The following is a 16,736-nucleotide window of genomic DNA, read 5'->3' on the forward strand; positions in this document are numbered from 1 at the left end:
GGCCAAAAAAAAAAAAAAAAAAAAAAAAAGGTCCAAATAACTCTCAACCTTCATATCCACTCCTTGTTATTCAGTTGTGCCACCAACAGAAGTTGCCCAGATAAAGACATATGCAGGACACAAAAAACAAGTGTGTTTAGTGATACAAGTGTGAGAGGGTAATAATTCTCAGAGTTGTTCAGAGAATTTAAAGTTATTTTCTTCCCCTCAACTGAATCTTCAGGTGGCTTGAAAAAATGCTTCAAAAAGTTTCAATATAAGCTGAGGGCTTTAAATGGAAAAAGCCCATATTTGCTAACCAGACTTGCTTCACATGCTGATACATAAACGCATGGTTGTCAAGCTACATTTGCCCTGGCAAAGGCAACTTTCCAGTTTCTGAGCTGTGTATATTTCAATTCTTGACCACATTTTAACATTAGTGTATTTTTTGTTACTTTTTAAAACACTGAAGTGATTAATGATAGTGAAAGAAACACACTGCATGTGTTTGCTTTGATGTGTTTCACATGAACATGTTAAAATATACACAGTAAATGTGAGTTTCAAAATTTAAAACAAAAAGCAAAACAAAAAAACCCCAAAGGAACTTTCAGCGCTCACTTGTTCTGCTTTCTTCATGCATAGATTGATGAACCCTGGGAATGAGTCCAGCTGAGCCCAAAGTTGCATCTTGACAGCAATTAAGTCAACAATCCTTCCTTGTTTTTTGCTGTTTTTAATGACATTTGCATCTTTACTGGGTTGAGATGCTCTCTTCCTAACCTGCAAGTAACACACTGAATGCATCCATCTCGGCTAAGCCTGGGAGACACCTACAGGTAGGGGGCCTAACAAACCCAAGGGATACAGTGTCCCATCTCTTCCTCACCAATCCTCTACCTTCCCAAGGCAGATAACCACCCTCCTTCACCCAGGCCTGCCCCACACTACCCCAGGCTCAGCACTCTCTACTCTGCCCCTCTGGCCCTGCCAGGAGCTCTTCCCCATGCCAAGAGCAGCACAGCTCTGCCCGCGGAGAGTTTTGGTGCTCCACAAGGCTCCAAGGGGTTCACCCCTGCACAGAGGGCACCAGGGATCAAACCCTAACAAGCAGTCTGAGTTGCAGGCTTGTCCAGCATCTCATGGAGATGGGATCAGAGTGTATGTCACACTTCCCACACAGCTGCCACAGGAAATAGTTTGTCTGAAGGGACATGCACAAGGAGAAGGAAAAGACTGGGCAAAGGCAAAAGTGGTTTCTTTGAGTTTCTTTCAGTTTCCTCAAGATGTAGGCAATATTCCACTCCATTTCCAGGGGCATCTGAAGTATATTTTTGTTATAGATTGGCTTTACTATATGTCAAGTTGGCAGACAAAAAAAAAGAGGCAATTGGGAGAATGCCCGCTTGGAAAACTGGATGCAGTATTAATATGGCCTTAAGGGCAAAGAAGGCCTTATTTGTCTGAATTGAAATACTTCATGACTAGGAAAATGCTGAGCAAGGGATTTTTGATGTTAGGTGTCCAAACCTAACTTATTTGTGTTCTGGACTTTAGCCAGGAAAGGTAACTGGATTTCTTTAATGCCATTACATTTATCAGTCCTTGTATTTCAGCAAGGATCTCTTAAAGTTAAGTAAACACAGGCTTCTTAGAAAGCAGTACTGTAGCCATTTTCTAGCAAAACTGAGAGTTAAACTAGGTTGGGATTTTTTTTTTTTTCAATTTTAAGGTTCACCTCCAGATAAGAAATCACCTTAGAGAAAATAAACAGAAAAAAAGTAACATTACAGGGAGAGCTGTTTTGTTAAATTCTAACGGAAAACATCAGACGATTTCTACCATGCTTATTGTAACAGTTTCCATAGCTCAGCCCTGAGAAACTTGTTCATCTACAAGAATACTTGGAGGGAGAGAGGTGAGACCTTTCTGAACAGTACACCCTCTACCAACAGTGACCCACAGACAGGTCAGCTTACTAACATGTGTCATTACAGCATGACTTTCTCCTAGGATAACGTACATGATCATGATACAAAAAACTGACAGAAGGGTACAGAGGGACTCAACTAATCCTGTCTCAAGGAGGCATCTCAGCCAGAAAGTCACTCTTTAACCTGTCTGGGAAGACAGAAGGCAGACAATTCCAGGAGGCAGCTGGAGAAAAGGAGAAAAGATTATTGTGTTTCGTGGAGCACAGACATACAACCAGGCAAATTCTCTAAAACACATAAACACAACGAAGTGAAAATGAACCAGCTTTCAAAGGACTTCTGGCAATAATTTCTTCCACAATGGATAGATATGAGGCACTAATGAATCTCATCATTAAAACAAAGAAGCGTAACCTGGTACAGTAACATAAATAAATTGAAAAACAGCAAAAAACTCCCACTAACAGTTATGAAACTGTTATGGATGATGCAAAGTCTATTCACCTTCTTTTTTAAAAAATGCTTGTAGAATACTATATATAACAGACTAATATCAAGTTATATGGAATTCCCATGCAAAAAGCTGCCAGCCAAGCAAGCAAAAAGGCTGTAAATATCTGTCAAATGCGTAAGAGGAAAAAAACCCTCTGAGAGCACAAATTTCCCAACCATCACCACACTGCAAAGAAAAAGAACTATTTAAGTCTGGAAATATAAAGTTAAGATTTCATTTAAAAACAGATATTAAACCATACGTCACCTACACAACTCTTTTCCATTCCCTTCTTAGCTTCTAACTGCATGAAAGGTGTGTCAGATGGAGACATTATGATGGTGCCCATTAAACAGACATTTTATGGAAGACTTTAAACTATGAAGCCTAAGGGTACAGATAGGTTAGATCTAATAAACATTTTATTTGTGTTCTTTTTAGAATCTCAACCCTCATAAAAACGGCTTTAATTCAGTGTCCATATCCTTTGTTGTGCAGCATGCCCTGAAAAAAGCCCAGTGAAAAATAACTAATAAATCCAGTACTTTGTAACACCCAAATTTTTGATGATTTTTTTAAGTTACAAGGTCATTAACTACAAGCATAATAGAAGAATTCAGGTATGCACAGACTGAGGATACAGCTTTCTAAATGGCTTCAAATGACCAAAGATCACAGGCCATAGAAAAGTGCAGTCCAGGGGACCCCAACTCTGCTCCCTTCTTGTTTTGCATCTCAGCTGCTTTTTTCCACCGAAACCAGCAATCACATGGCCTCACAGCAAGTCAGCTCAGTTCACTCATCCAGCTGTGAAGTAACCAGCCACAATGAAGAAGTAAAAATCTTTCATTCCTACCAGTTATCTCACTGGAACAAGAGACAGAACCCAAAGCAGGAGTAGATGGTATGGAATGTATCCTACTCCACATGTGACACAGGTGTCTTTGACCAGTGCACACTTATTAGAAAACCAGATCATACATAAATTTACAGAGTTGAGAAAGCAGGAGATGAGCCACAGGTCTACCCTGGTGCTTCCTTGGCTCACAATACTCTGGGATGCATTGAACAGAACACAGCTCGATTCACCCCTGCAAACAGACAATATTTTCCAGGTGCTTACATAGAGGGTATAGGTTTGTACATGCCCACACTTGATTTTTGGAAATAATCTTAATTGTTATTCAGTTATGTAAACTTGATGTTACCTCACCACCTTACTCCTTCTTTGACTGTACATAGTACTCACTTCAGTGAGGGGACTTTTGTCATGCCTATTGTAAAAGACAGAATGATTATCAGCTTGGTAATCATGGCATTTATTATTTGGTGACCTAAGACAACAATGTTCATTGTAACATAATTCAGAACATTCTACAATAAAACACAGTATCTAAAAATGGCATTGTTTTCTATCTTGACCACAACTTCATAAAGAAATGATACTTGACAGTTTGAATAGTCTTTTGCTCCAGGACACAGCTATACAGCTAAATTTTAAGACTTAAGTCTGAGAGGATCTTTTGGCTTCCTCTTATGCTGGCACAATTAATTTCTTAGCCAAAAAAAAAAAAAAAAAAAGTTCATGGACTTACTAGCAGCAATGGACAGTACTAATTCATCCATTACTGAAGTCTAGATGCTTGGCAGAAGATGCAGAGTTTCAGCTCAATAAAGGGGAGGTCAGTCCTGAGAAGTTCAAGAACTGGTTATCACTTGAAAGGATAAAAACTACAGACTTCCCTTCTCAATATTTATAGGGTCAGCACTGGTGCAGCTGTATTACTGGCTGAATCAGCCCTATTCCCATATGCAGAGAGGCCTAAGTTGGCATAAGTTGGTCTCTTCCAAGCCAGATGGCAGAAAGCAGAAGTGGGAGATGGTGTTACACATTAAAACATCTCTTTTCAGTTATTTTATTTGCTATGCTTCCTTCTGGCTCCTTAGATGGCCAGTTATATCTGCTTTATTCACAGCAGAGCTCAGTATGCCTTTTCGGAGATGACATGTAAGAAATAGTGCAAATTACCTGCAGGCAAAAGGCTTTGTTCAGGAGACGCAAATGCCAGTTTAGGGGGAGGTTTAGTAAAATAGGCCCACAGAGTGCTAACTTCTAAAATAAGCATATTCGCATTCACCTTATTAAAAAAGGTATATAAACATGTGCACATATTTTATATAGGCTTTCTGATGTTTTCACTCAGCTGTTAAAAAAAACACATACTTGTTTATTGCAAACATTATTTCCAAGTTCTTTACCTAGATTATTCTGGAAAGTATGAACGTTCAATTATTCTGCGCAATTTTGACACTCATTACAATTTTTGATTCAAGCACCCTAATAGCCCAGCCGTGTGATGTATTTCATAGCAGATAAACTGAACTTCTTTTAAAACACTAAATGAAAGCTGTATCAAAGGACAAGGATGGGAAAAAAATTAACGCAAAACCTGTCTACTTCTGTTTTTAAAACCAACTACTTTCACGAATTAAGTATTCTACAGCTTCTTTTCCTATGACACCGTCCCTCACTATGACTCAAAATTTTCAAGTCAAATACTTCCTCGGTTAATGCATGGAGACAAAAGTTCCTTAGTCTCAACTGAATGGATGGAGGATTAATTTAATGTGTGTTGATGCCCCATGGTTTGCCATCACAGTCCATTTATTTCTGCCTCCATTTGACTTTTGGCATATATGAGATTTGTTCAAACAATTTGCCAAGTCTAATGTGAAACTGCTCCTTTTATTTTTGAATAAGTAATTCCTAAAAATAAAAGAATTGTTAAACTTCCCTCCCCCACTGCAACCCTTCCAGTTCTATTCATATGGCAGTTCCCATAACACAATAAAAGACTTCGTCAATTTACTGTTTAAGAAAACAGTAGACTGAAAAAATGTGCTCAGCTAAACTTGTCCAGCTCAGAAAATTAAAGGTTGAGAATAATTTTCAGCATGCAGATAACCCCTACTTATTTTCCTAATACAGATAAAGACAGAACATATTAAATACATCAGTCTTAACTTTGGGTGTAGAGTGGAACGCCACACTTAGAAAACTGCCTTCAATTCCTGACCTCTTTGCTAAAACCAGTGAAGGATATAAATAGTTCCAGTTCTGACATAACACCTATCCCTCAGGAATACTGAAAAAGAGACTGTCCTTCACACCAATCCTGTTAAGCAGCTAGTGTGATTTTGAGAAGACCAGTTTGAAGCCATTATGTAAGAATGTTTATTTGTTATACAGAGCCCAGATCACATCTATGTCAGATACAGTGACTTTACCACAGTATTTGAGTGTTCCAAAGTCCTGTCTTTAGATTTAGATAGTCCTAAAATTAAAAATCTTTAGATTTAGATAGCCCTAAAATACTGCTGAGTCTCAGCAGTATTTCTCAGTCTAGAAAATAACTTCTAGCTCTTTCGATTTTCAGAGAACACATAAAAAAATGGTAGCTCCATGGGCTGAGCTCAAAAGGTAGGCAGAAATTTCCTACATCCACATGAAAAAGTAGCAGGATTTTTTTTTTCAAGCACATGGATACTCAGTAAATACAGACAGAATCTGCTCTACTAAAGCACATCATTAGTAACTTTGTAGCCGTGAGAGAGCCAAGGTTTAATCCCCAGGAGTTACTACTTTTCTCTTGTACCTGTTCAGTAGCTAGACCAACAACAGAAGGCCAGTACAGGAATTTCTACATTCTCAGGGGTAAAGAGTTTGAATACATGGGCAATGTAACAGCCTTGACTACCCAACTACCCCTAGAAATGCAGGAAAGCACTATCTAGAAACTCAGCCATCCACCAACGAAGCCCGTATGGTCCTTCAGGACTCGTTAGCACTTTGGTGTCTCCATACCATGACTCGTCCAGAACTCCAGATTTGGGAGGTCTTCTTAACCATCGACGTCAACTACTCTGCACAAAGCAAGCTCAGATCCAGATTCCCAGCCAAGCTAATAAAATCCCCTGGAACATGGAGCACAGCACAGAAAACACCCAAGCGGGTCTACACAGGGCCAGCTTGGTCCATCAGGACTTATTAGTTCAGACACTGTCAGAAAGCAGCTGCACTGCAAAGCTGGTTCTAGAAACAGCAGAGATGTGTTAACATGGCACAGCACTTGAACTAATAAACTGCTAGTTCTGAGCTGAGCCTGCCCCAGGCTAAATCTGGTGCCTGTATATCCACTGCACAGTTAATCTGCAACTGCAGAAATGGCCCTAAGAGTTGACTCTGTTTCAAGCCCAGCATGCACAGCTCTACTTCTACCAACATGACCAAGTTTTCTCTCCTTTCCTCCACAACACCCAATCCCTCTGTCTACCCTCCTCCTGTTTGTTCATTGTTTTCTCTCCTGGCCACTCACATCCACTTCTCAACCTCTCACTACATAAGGCTGCACAATGTCCATCAGCAGCTTCCAGCCTTTCTGGAGTGATTAACATGGTTACCACCCTTTTCTCACCCTGCCTGAGCAGCACTTCATAACTCCTCTCCCACTACTTCTGGCTTCCCTCTTTATCCTGCCCTTGGTGGTTCAAGCCCTAACCAAAGAACCATTACACTTACAAAATCATAAAAATATGATTGGATTTGCATGTCAAATTGTCCCATCTTTATGGAAATAAAAACAAGTATCAGCAGAAACACCACCACAAGACCTCTCGCCAGGCCAAGGGCAGGCTACCATCTCTAAAGACAAAAATTACTATCTCACACAGAAGCTGCTTAGCAGTCAGCTCAGATATGACTGTCTGAGGCTCTCCTTTTCCCTTCCTACTTGGACTGCCCTTTGTGTGATTCTCCCATGTCAAACAGCCCAAGTGTCTTGGTGTGGCAGAAGGGCTGGTGAGGGCAAAGACTGCCTCCGCCAACCGTGCTTCCCCTCCCTGCCTTCACTCACCTCTACAAACACAGAATCACACAGAACCACGTACTATGCAAAGTAACTGCTGAGCATATGGTTTGTAGCTCTGATGTGCAGGCATGAGAGAAACACTAATCACCAAACTTTTACAGTACTGGAAATACGACAGAATTAATCACTTGCCACAGAAAGTGACAGGCTGTCCCTCTAAAACCAGTTCACACCATTGCTAAAAAATCCACTCTGACTGCATTCCTCTAGCCAGAATCACGACTTCAACAAAGAACATGCGCAGTTCTACCTGACACAAGAGATTTCTTGTTTCTGAACTGTTTCCAGAACACTGAAACCGATATAAAAACTACAAAATCAGAAATAAAACTGAAATTTGTCTCCTCAGTCATCACACATGCTCTGAATAGCAGAGCAGCAATTTATTGTCCATGCAACTTAACAGCATATAAACGTGTATTTAAACAAGGAAATTAGTAGTAATTTCATAACCTTCAATACTAAATCAGACAAGCTTCTTTTAGTAGACTTGGGAACAAATGGCATTGAACTCACATCCAGAAACAGATCCTGTACTTATTTGCACCAGCCGGTTTTATGTATGCATGTATCATAATGCCATACAGGTATTATGAAGATATTAATTGTCGTATGAATAGAATTTTACTGTCAAAGGACATTTTTGTTCTAAATCCAACTGCAACCATCCTCATTCCTGAAAGCAATCAGGTCTTCCTACTACACATTCTGCTAAACAGCCAATGAAAAATTTCTGCGATTCATTCAACAGGGCAGTTATGAAATGCAAAATTCTGAAAAGTAGTAACACGTTAACTTAAAAAAGCTTTCCTGAAAATAATGCTAAAACAAAACTAAAATCATGAAATGTTTCATTTGGCTGGCAAGTCTCATCAGCTGTGGAGTTCTGAATTTATCAGCCACAGACTGTTTTTTAAAAATCACTACGCGCTTTGAAGTTCAACTAAGGCTTAATAAACTTTCTTACAGGTCTGGAGTACTATATAAATTTTGTCAGAGCTGTGCTGGCATAACTGGTAATACAAACTGTCTGGCTTCATGAAAGTTACAAGCTCTGGCTCCAATCCTGCAAACACTTACTGAAGAATTTAACTTACTGCACAGAACTGACTACTCATGCATAAGCTAAGCATATTTGTAAATATTTGCACAGTATGGACATCTGTTGGCATAGCCAGCCATCTAATACAAGATTCAGCCTTAAATCCTAGTCTGCCTAGAGTCAATTTTAAAAAAAGAGGAGTTCCTCACTTTATAAATTCCTTTCTTAGGCATCAAGGATGTCAGATACCAAAGGGTGGAACTGAAAAGTTAAAAGTAGAGGAAGAGAGGAACCAGTGAAATCATAACAATCGGTTCTGTTTCTTATGTAACTAGAGAAGCCCGGTTTCTTATGGGTGCATGTCTCAAGATTGAGCTCCTGACTTATTTTCAACCTTTGCTGAACAAAGCTCTTGCTATACCTTTCCTTCAGTGGTGCCATTTACAGTATTTCTCACATCATCACAGGCAAAGCTCAGAAAACTACTCCAAAGAGCTCTTCCTTTTTATCAGGTTTGGTTATTAACACTTTTTAGTTATGGGCGAGCTAAGAAATAGCCACAGTATAAAGCTGGCCCACAGATAATCATAAAGTGGCATTTCCTTAAAAACCAAACTAGAAAAAGACAGTTGTCTCCTTCCTCTTAACGTCTTGGCATTTGAACACATCCTGTTTCACTCATCCCCTTTAACAGCAAAACATTTTGTGATCTGTTTGTTTAAACCTGATACCAGGCAGAAACACATGCAAAGGGAGCAAAGGCATCCTCCCACTGATTCAGGGCTGCACGGAAGAGAGTGAGCCCCCACGACACAGTGGATATTGCACTTGCAGAGCTGCCATGTGGAGCTCTACTGCTTCAGAATTAAGAGCTGAGGAGATCTCACTCTGGCTTAGGACTGAAGTCTGTTTGACAGCTGTGGCTTAGGGCACTAAACCGTTTCCTTCGAAAAATACAGGAAGGGACTGCGGGGACGGAGGCAGGGCGGGCCGCCAGCTCCGGGGCGCGGACAGCGAGACCCCACGGGGGCATCGGCGGCAAGAGCCCTCGGCCAAACCCTAATAACACACATAAATTAAACGCACTGATCCAGCGAGGCAAACGGGGTCCCTGGAGAGGGGAGGGCGGGTACCTTGCGGGGCCTCGTGTAGGGGCCGTGTTTCAACCCGCTGTTAGCACACCCGGGCAGGGCGGGCGGCCCGCAGCAGCCCCGGCAGCCGCCCCAGTCCCCGGGGCCGAGCGCCCGCCTCCTGCCCGAGCCGGCCGGCGGGGCGGGCGAGCTCGGCGCTGCGGCAGAGCCGCCCGTCCGCCGGGCGACCCCGCCGGGTTACCTGGGGCAATGAGCACCCACTGCGCGGGGTGCGCGCCCGCGGGACGCCGCTCCGCGCCCTGCCCGCTCCGTGCGCCCCGCATGCTCCGGGCGCCCCGCGATCCCGCAATCACGCCGCTCCCGTTCCCGCCGCCGCGCCAACATGGCGGGTGGGCGGGGCGGGCCGCCAGGGGAAGGGGCCGGGCGGCGCCGCGATGACTCGGGCTACGCGGCCGCTCCGCCTCTTCCCTTCCAGGCGCAAGGAGGTCGCGGGGCTGCGGCCGTGGCGGGAGGGAGCGCCGGCGGCGAAGCCTCTCTTGGCCCCCGGCCCGCAGGGAGAAGGGAGCTCCCCGGGTTCCTAAACGCTCGTGGTCCAGAGGAGCGACAGAAGTCACAGGGTCCGCAAACGATAAGAGGGTTTAAGTAGTGAACTGCACACTTGGCGTGGAAATTGTTTTGTTAGTCCCTGACCTACCGTGTAAGCACGCGGCGGTGGGTTTTGGATATAGGGGCAGGGTGAAAGGGAAGAGAGAAAGGAAGAGATAAGTTAAAGAGGGGAAGAGAGAATGAGAGAGGAACAAAGAGGAAAAGAGAGAGGAAAAGAGATCGCTAGTCCTGATTCCAGCATTGATCCAGCACGTGGTCCTAGGGGCATCTGCCCAGGCTTTGGAGGGGTACCTTTTTATGGGTAGGTTTTCTGCACCCTGAAGACAGGTTTCTCATTTTCCATGTAAATTAGTTACCAAGTGCCGTTCGATCTTTCAGATCTTTCCGGAAATGGGTCGGAGGGCTTTGGGGGGGCTTGGGTGGTCTTGATTCTCCCTCTACAGTCCATGCCCACTTCCTGGCTTTATCATTCCTGTGCTTAAACTGTACTGTGTTATGCTCATCTCCAGGAACTAGAGCAAGGGTGTTTGTCCATGCCCTACCTCTGCATGGCCCGCTTCTCCAGCCACATCTTGTTCTATGTCATGACCTGACAGTTCTGTAGTAGTTACTTCTTTCTAACAGTGTGACAGGGCTTGACACAAATGGCGCGAACTGAAGGAAATTCCATTTAAACGTAAGAAAATGTGTCTTTAGGGGAGCAGGTTGTCCTGAATGACCGCGGCGTCTCTGCCAGTGGAGGTGTCAAAAACCAGGCTGGGTGTTGCTCTGAGCAGCCACTGTAGCTGGCCCAGCCTCGAGAAGGGGGCTGGACTCAACCCTCTCTAGAGGTGCCTGCCAGCCTTGGCCATTGAATGGAACCTCAGTCCTACAAGCTGGTTGATGGCAGAGCCACAGTTCTCTCATAGCTCTCATCCTACCCAGTGTACAACATGATCCTGGTGAATAGGTTATTTGCCTCCAGATCACACTGAGGAGCCATAGCCACAACACAAAATGCATATTTTCATGCACATGTATATATATGTAAACTTGGCTTTACCCACACAAGACAGGATTGATGGCCACCTTCCCAGAGATTTAGGAATGAATATTATGTTATCAAAAGTATTAAAGTATACTTATCAATTGTAAATCTCAGAGATATGAAGCAAATATTAAAAACATACTAACATCTATTCCCCAAAACAGAGCGGAACCAACCAAGGCCAGCATATGCAAAACAGCTGAGCTGATGTAAGGCTGAAAAAATAATTTCCTGAAGTTTGAGCATATACCTTCATCACTGAGATTACATTAATCTAAATTTGTTTTATTTTAATTTTTTCTGACGTTTTTCCACTGATTGAAGTAAGGCAAGATACAAGTGCCAAAGACCTCACTGCACCATGTGTTTTGAAGTCCCCAGAGAAATCACTTGCTCTCAGAGTGATTGCAATTTGCCATGGTGTATGCCTGGATTGCAACGCTCACTGATGGGTCTTGTAAAGCTCTCCTCACTTTGTGTTAGCAAAGAGAGAAAGAAGCTCACCAGTTCCACTGTAATTTGTACAATACCACTGGAAGAGCAGAACAGAGCTGATTGCTGTGTTTGAAACCTTCCTGGAAGGAAAGCCTTCCATGTGGAAAAAAGGGTTCTCCATGAGATTTGGCTTCTAGTCCTGAAAATGACGAGTCTTAGCATGTTGTACACCACTGAGCTTAACAAAGCTCTGGAAGAGCCAGGAATCCAAGTCTGCAAGCCTCCACACGCAGCGTGTGTCAGGATCAAGTCTAGAAGCATAAGGTGCTGTTGTTCCAGAGCTCCTATTTCGTCCCCGAGCTCCTATTTCCTCCCTGACTGTAGCAGGTGATGGAAATGTTGTAGCAAACATTGCTGTATGTTTACAAAACTGACTTATTAAGCTCGCATTTTTCAAAGCACCAATCTATCCTTATTTAGGCGCCTGGTAAGCAAGCTAATTTTCAGGGGTGCTGAGTACTCCTACCATCAAGTGAGCAGAATGGACATTTCAGCTGTTCATTTCTTTTGGTTTACGAGCATCTCCCACTATCTCTATATGTATATTGGCCCTGGGATTGATAATGTCTTTTTCCAGGAACTTTCGGATAGAAATGTTTTTCTCAGATACTTTGAAATGCCTCAAACGGAAATTCTCAAATAGGCCCGGACAAGGCTCTAGAATGACATCAGTTTTGGAATAAAAATAATGCAGTAATTTATACATATTAATTATTTAAAACTTTCTCTTGTTACTCATGCACACTTGATATATACTGTTCCCCTTTATAAACAGAGGATATACTGTATCATTATAAGCAAAAGATAAACTAATTAGGGATTTCTGTCTAGAGCTGATGATAATAAAATCTTATTTACTTAAGAATTAAATGCTTTACCTTCAGGCTTGCCAACACTTTTAAACTGTAGTGGTGTCTCGCTGAAAGGAAACGCTGGCGTTTAAAACACTAGACTGATCTGAACTTCTGCGGTGATATCATTTTAAATACTCAAGTCTTAATTTCGTGCACATGGGTAGTCTCATTTGGATCCATATGACTCATTAAATCCAGAAAGTTAAATGCATCCAAGATGGGACTAACCCTAACCCAGTCTGAGGACAATTGTTTTCCACATTTCAGAGCCGTTTGATTTGCATTCAGACTTCACCTGCGTGCTGTCTGTTCATTAATTTCTGCTAGGCCTGCTTCTTATAATTCGAATATTTGTGCAAATGCAAGCATCCCTTTTTGCCAAAAAAATTACTTCATTTTGGTGCCAAAGAAATGCTACCTCTTGTCCACCCTCAGCTGCAGGATATACTCCTTCCTCCTCCCCTACACTAGTTATAAGTGAAGGCAGTTCTAAACTTTGCTCAGAGCAAGGAAAAAAAAAATAAAAAGACTGTGTAGAAAGAAGTGTGATTCATTGTTAAGTAGATTCTTGTTTAAAAGACAAAAATATTTCCACACAATTATGTTTCATTTTACACTGTTTCAACAAATACAGGCCAAGTTCATCTACTTTATGCTTCAGTGGTTCAAGCATTTATATGAATGGCTTTAAATTCACTGCTCTGCACATTTAAGGATCACTTATACGTAGGGGTGAAAGGGTTACATTTAATCCCAGTAAAAGGCCTAATGATACATGTAACTTTAGCTGATTTACCACAATAATTATGATTCATTTTAAGTTATCTAGTTTAAAATACTAAGTTAATCACAGGCCATATTGTTGCTTTGTTTGGTTTTATAAAAAACAAAGCATGTGTGGCATTGAAACAAATTGAAAATATGGGGGCCAGACACAGAGATGGCATTGACCTGAAAGAACACATTCTGGCATTGCAAACCTCTGTTGAATTTCTAACTGAAATTTCAAGTCAATCTGTCAAGATGAAAAATAATTATTTTCAATAGTTGTTCATGACAGCATTTGTCTAAGTAAGTACTTCTCTTATTGAAAATAGTCTGTTTCGAGGAAAATAACAATATTCATTTCAAAGCACTCAAGCAATGGCAAAAAATATTCTAACCAGCTCTGAGCAGAAATCATTTTGTCCTTTGTAGTAAACAAGGTTGCATCACCTTGTGCACCTATAGGTAACAATTATAGTTTTTGGCCTTTAAGAAATAACCTACTGAGTTCCAAAGTTTGCCAGTATGTCAGGTCATATAGCAGTAAGAGAGAGAAAAGGAAGAAAGCAGAATTAGATAGGAAAATGTAGACACACCCACAGAAACCATGGGATTCATATTGCCTAATTTTATACTGTAAATGTATAGTTTCAGTCTGATTATATAGTGTCTTTTCATAGTAAATGGAGAGAAACAGAGTAGCATCCCTTCCATCTGGCCTACTTCATAAGTTTATGTCAGAGTTAGCCCACCTATCTAGAGGTAGATATCCAAACTGAAGATACCTCAGATGAAAGGTAAAAACTTTTCTCCACTACTTTTTTTTTTTTTGGGGGGGGGGGGGGGTTTTGTGGGTTTTTTGGACTCCCTTTCCCCCTGTTTCTGGTGGACCCATTGCACTAAGAATGGGTGAAGACCTTGTTGTGGGGTTAGCACAAGCAGATATTTATTGATACATGTTAGCTGGATATGAGAAATGTTCCTGTTCCTCTGTTTAATCAACCAGAAAATTCACGTATTGGAGGTGTGTTGCTATAGCAAGCAGGCCATGGTCTGTTTATAGAAGCTGCTCAGAGTGATATATACTGTTTAGCGAAAAAAAGTTGAATGAGTATACAGATAGTGAGCTGGCTTGAAATGAACAGTAGCAACACTTGTTTAATGTGCTTGATACATTTATCCAAAGCAGTAAGTTACTGCAAAATATCGTCATTATGACTTAGACCCTGGGAAACAAACCCAAAACACACATGCATACAAAAAAATCCCCAAACCAAAAACAACACCCCCCCCCCTCCAAACCAACCAACCAACCAACCAAAAAACAATAAACCCCCACACCCCCCAAAAAACCCCAAAACCAACTAACCAACCAAAAAAAAAAAAAAAAAAAAAAAAAAGGAAAAAGCCTACCATGCCCTTGAAATATTTTTTTTCAAAAAACACAAAACATGAGATTTTTCTAATGTTATCAGATTAAAAGTTGTTGCATCAAAAGCATTATAGCAGCCATATTAATGCTGCCTTCCTTTACTGTGTATTTCAACAAATTTCTCAGCCCCATTAGGACACTCTCAGAAGGCAAATGTTCACTTGAAAACCAGAGCATGAAAGCTCTGAAACAAACTGTCTGTGTTGGTGAGATAGAAGGTAACATTGAGATTGAATGTTACAGTGAACCATGGAAGTGCTGTGCAATGGCATTATTATTGTTATTTTTGCTGGTATTATCACTGTTGTTGTTGCTAGTATTAGCCAAAAGTACTTTGACAGTCTTGATGCTGCAATTTTCCTTCCAGAGCATCAATGGTTAGAAATGCAATATCTGTAAGACAAAAAAAAGTTAACAATACCTTACCACAGGTTGTATACATGGATACATACACTGTATGTATCTGTGTATACTGACACAACCATTTAAATACAAATATAAATATATTCCATATAAAATACATATATGCATACGTTTGTGTGTCCTTCTATTGAGGCTTCATTCCTTTGATACTGAGGAACAGAAGTCTAAATTTTTCAGACATTTGTGAGAATACTATTTATCCTAGAGCATCCATCCTTGTGTATGCTAAAGTACTGCTAATCCTAGGATACTATCCATATAGTTCAGAAAATTCCACTTGTTCTTTTCCTCAAACATCTTTAAACATCTGTAATTTCTCTTGATCTGTGGTGTTCCTACATCTGCTCACTGAGGAATTCTCTCTGAACAACCACTGTGTGATTAATGGTTTTATTTCTGCCATTTTCCCCCTCCCTTACTGTAACAATTCTATTTTTAAAGCAACACATTCATAATTCTTTTATCCAGCAACACCTAAGACAGCATTACAGAGGTCCCTCATGGTTAATTAAGACATTTCAAATAGTTAACTTCTGATTTCAGACATACAAGTCTAAACCAACACATTTATGCTTTTGCAGAAAACCCACCAGGTGGAATCTCAAAGAAGAGAACTGTTTATAATGCTGTTTTCAGAGAGATAATTCCATGCAGACCTAATTTATTTCCTAGCAAATACTGTGTGCCAATCTGGGAAGGACAAAGGATCGTCAATTTGCGCACCAGTGATGGTCGTTTGTGCACTTCAAACCCAGACTTAGTCTTGCAGCAGACCCACTGAATTTCTGTCATTTCTGCTGCCATAAAATGTCTCTGTCCTTTACCATGAATAGAGTGGGACAGGGAACCAACAGCGACAGTAAAATAATTATGGAAACTCTGAGTAGTGTTTATAGCCCAGTCTCCTAAGGAAGTAGGGCTTAGAGGAGAATATTGTTTATTTTTATTAATGTCTGAGTCCTGCCTCAGTAAGTGGTCACTGACTTCAGACACATTTGATTCAGGTTCATATTTTATGAGAGTGCACACCCAGGCTGAGGAAAGAAACATCTTTCAGGTGACATTCAGCTCCCCCTAAAACAGATACCTATCTCTGGACAGCCCATCAGCTTTCTAAAATCCATGGCATTCGTTGACTGTAGGCTCAATATGTTTGCAAAGTGGGAACAGCTAGACAGCCACTTCTGGTCCAATAGGGCACTGTCTCTTACAGGTCTTTTGTTATAATCTCTAGTTGCATGTACATGTGTCAGATACCTTAGGGTGTCTCAGATGACATTAGTGACCCTTCTAGGGAAGAAGAGGATTGTGAAATAAAGAAACACAAATTCTAAATGCCTTAGTCATGAGTATTTTGATGATCAAATGCCGTAAGGCAGTGGAGTATCAACATCATAGCCAAGATTTCTCTCTCTTAATAATTCCTTCTTGTTGTCATGCTGGGATAGAGTTAATTTTCTTCTGAGTAGCTGGTACAGTGATGTGTTTTGAAGTTGGTATGAGAGTATATCTCAGTGTTGACAACACACTGACATTTTGGTTGTTGCTAAGTAGTGCTTACTCTGAATTGAGGGCTTTTCAGTTTCCCGTGCTCTGCCAGCCAGCAGGTGCGCAAGAACATGGGAGGAAATGTGGTCAGGACAGCTGACCCAAACTGGCCAAAA

General features: G+C 41.3%; 1 protein-coding gene across 5 annotated transcripts in view; it reads right to left on the reverse strand.

Moving 5' to 3' along the window:
* RNASEH2B (ribonuclease H2 subunit B) overlaps positions 1–9,864 on the reverse strand; it is a 42,950-nt gene extending 33,086 nt beyond the window's left edge. For 3 of the 5 annotated variants that reach the window (XM_066176123.1, XM_066176120.1, XM_066176119.1), the window contains exon 1: positions 9,712–9,864. In XM_066176123.1, the coding sequence (XP_066032220.1) occupies positions 9,712–9,793 (82 nt within the window). In that variant the 5' untranslated portion in view covers positions 9,794–9,864. Of the gene's footprint in view, positions 1–603; positions 641–4,004; positions 4,073–9,711 lie in introns of those variants that run through there. The other 2 variants (XM_066176121.1, XM_066176122.1) reach the window with 2 other exon arrangements.
* Positions 9,865–16,736: the final 6,872 nt, after the last annotated feature.

This window comes from Chamaea fasciata, unplaced genomic scaffold (genome assembly GCF_029207755.1).
Source record: "Chamaea fasciata isolate MVZ Bird 193981 ecotype frontalis unplaced genomic scaffold, bChaFas1.0.hap1 SCAF_2, whole genome shotgun sequence".
NCBI lineage: Eukaryota > Metazoa > Chordata > Aves > Passeriformes > Sylviidae > Chamaea > Chamaea fasciata.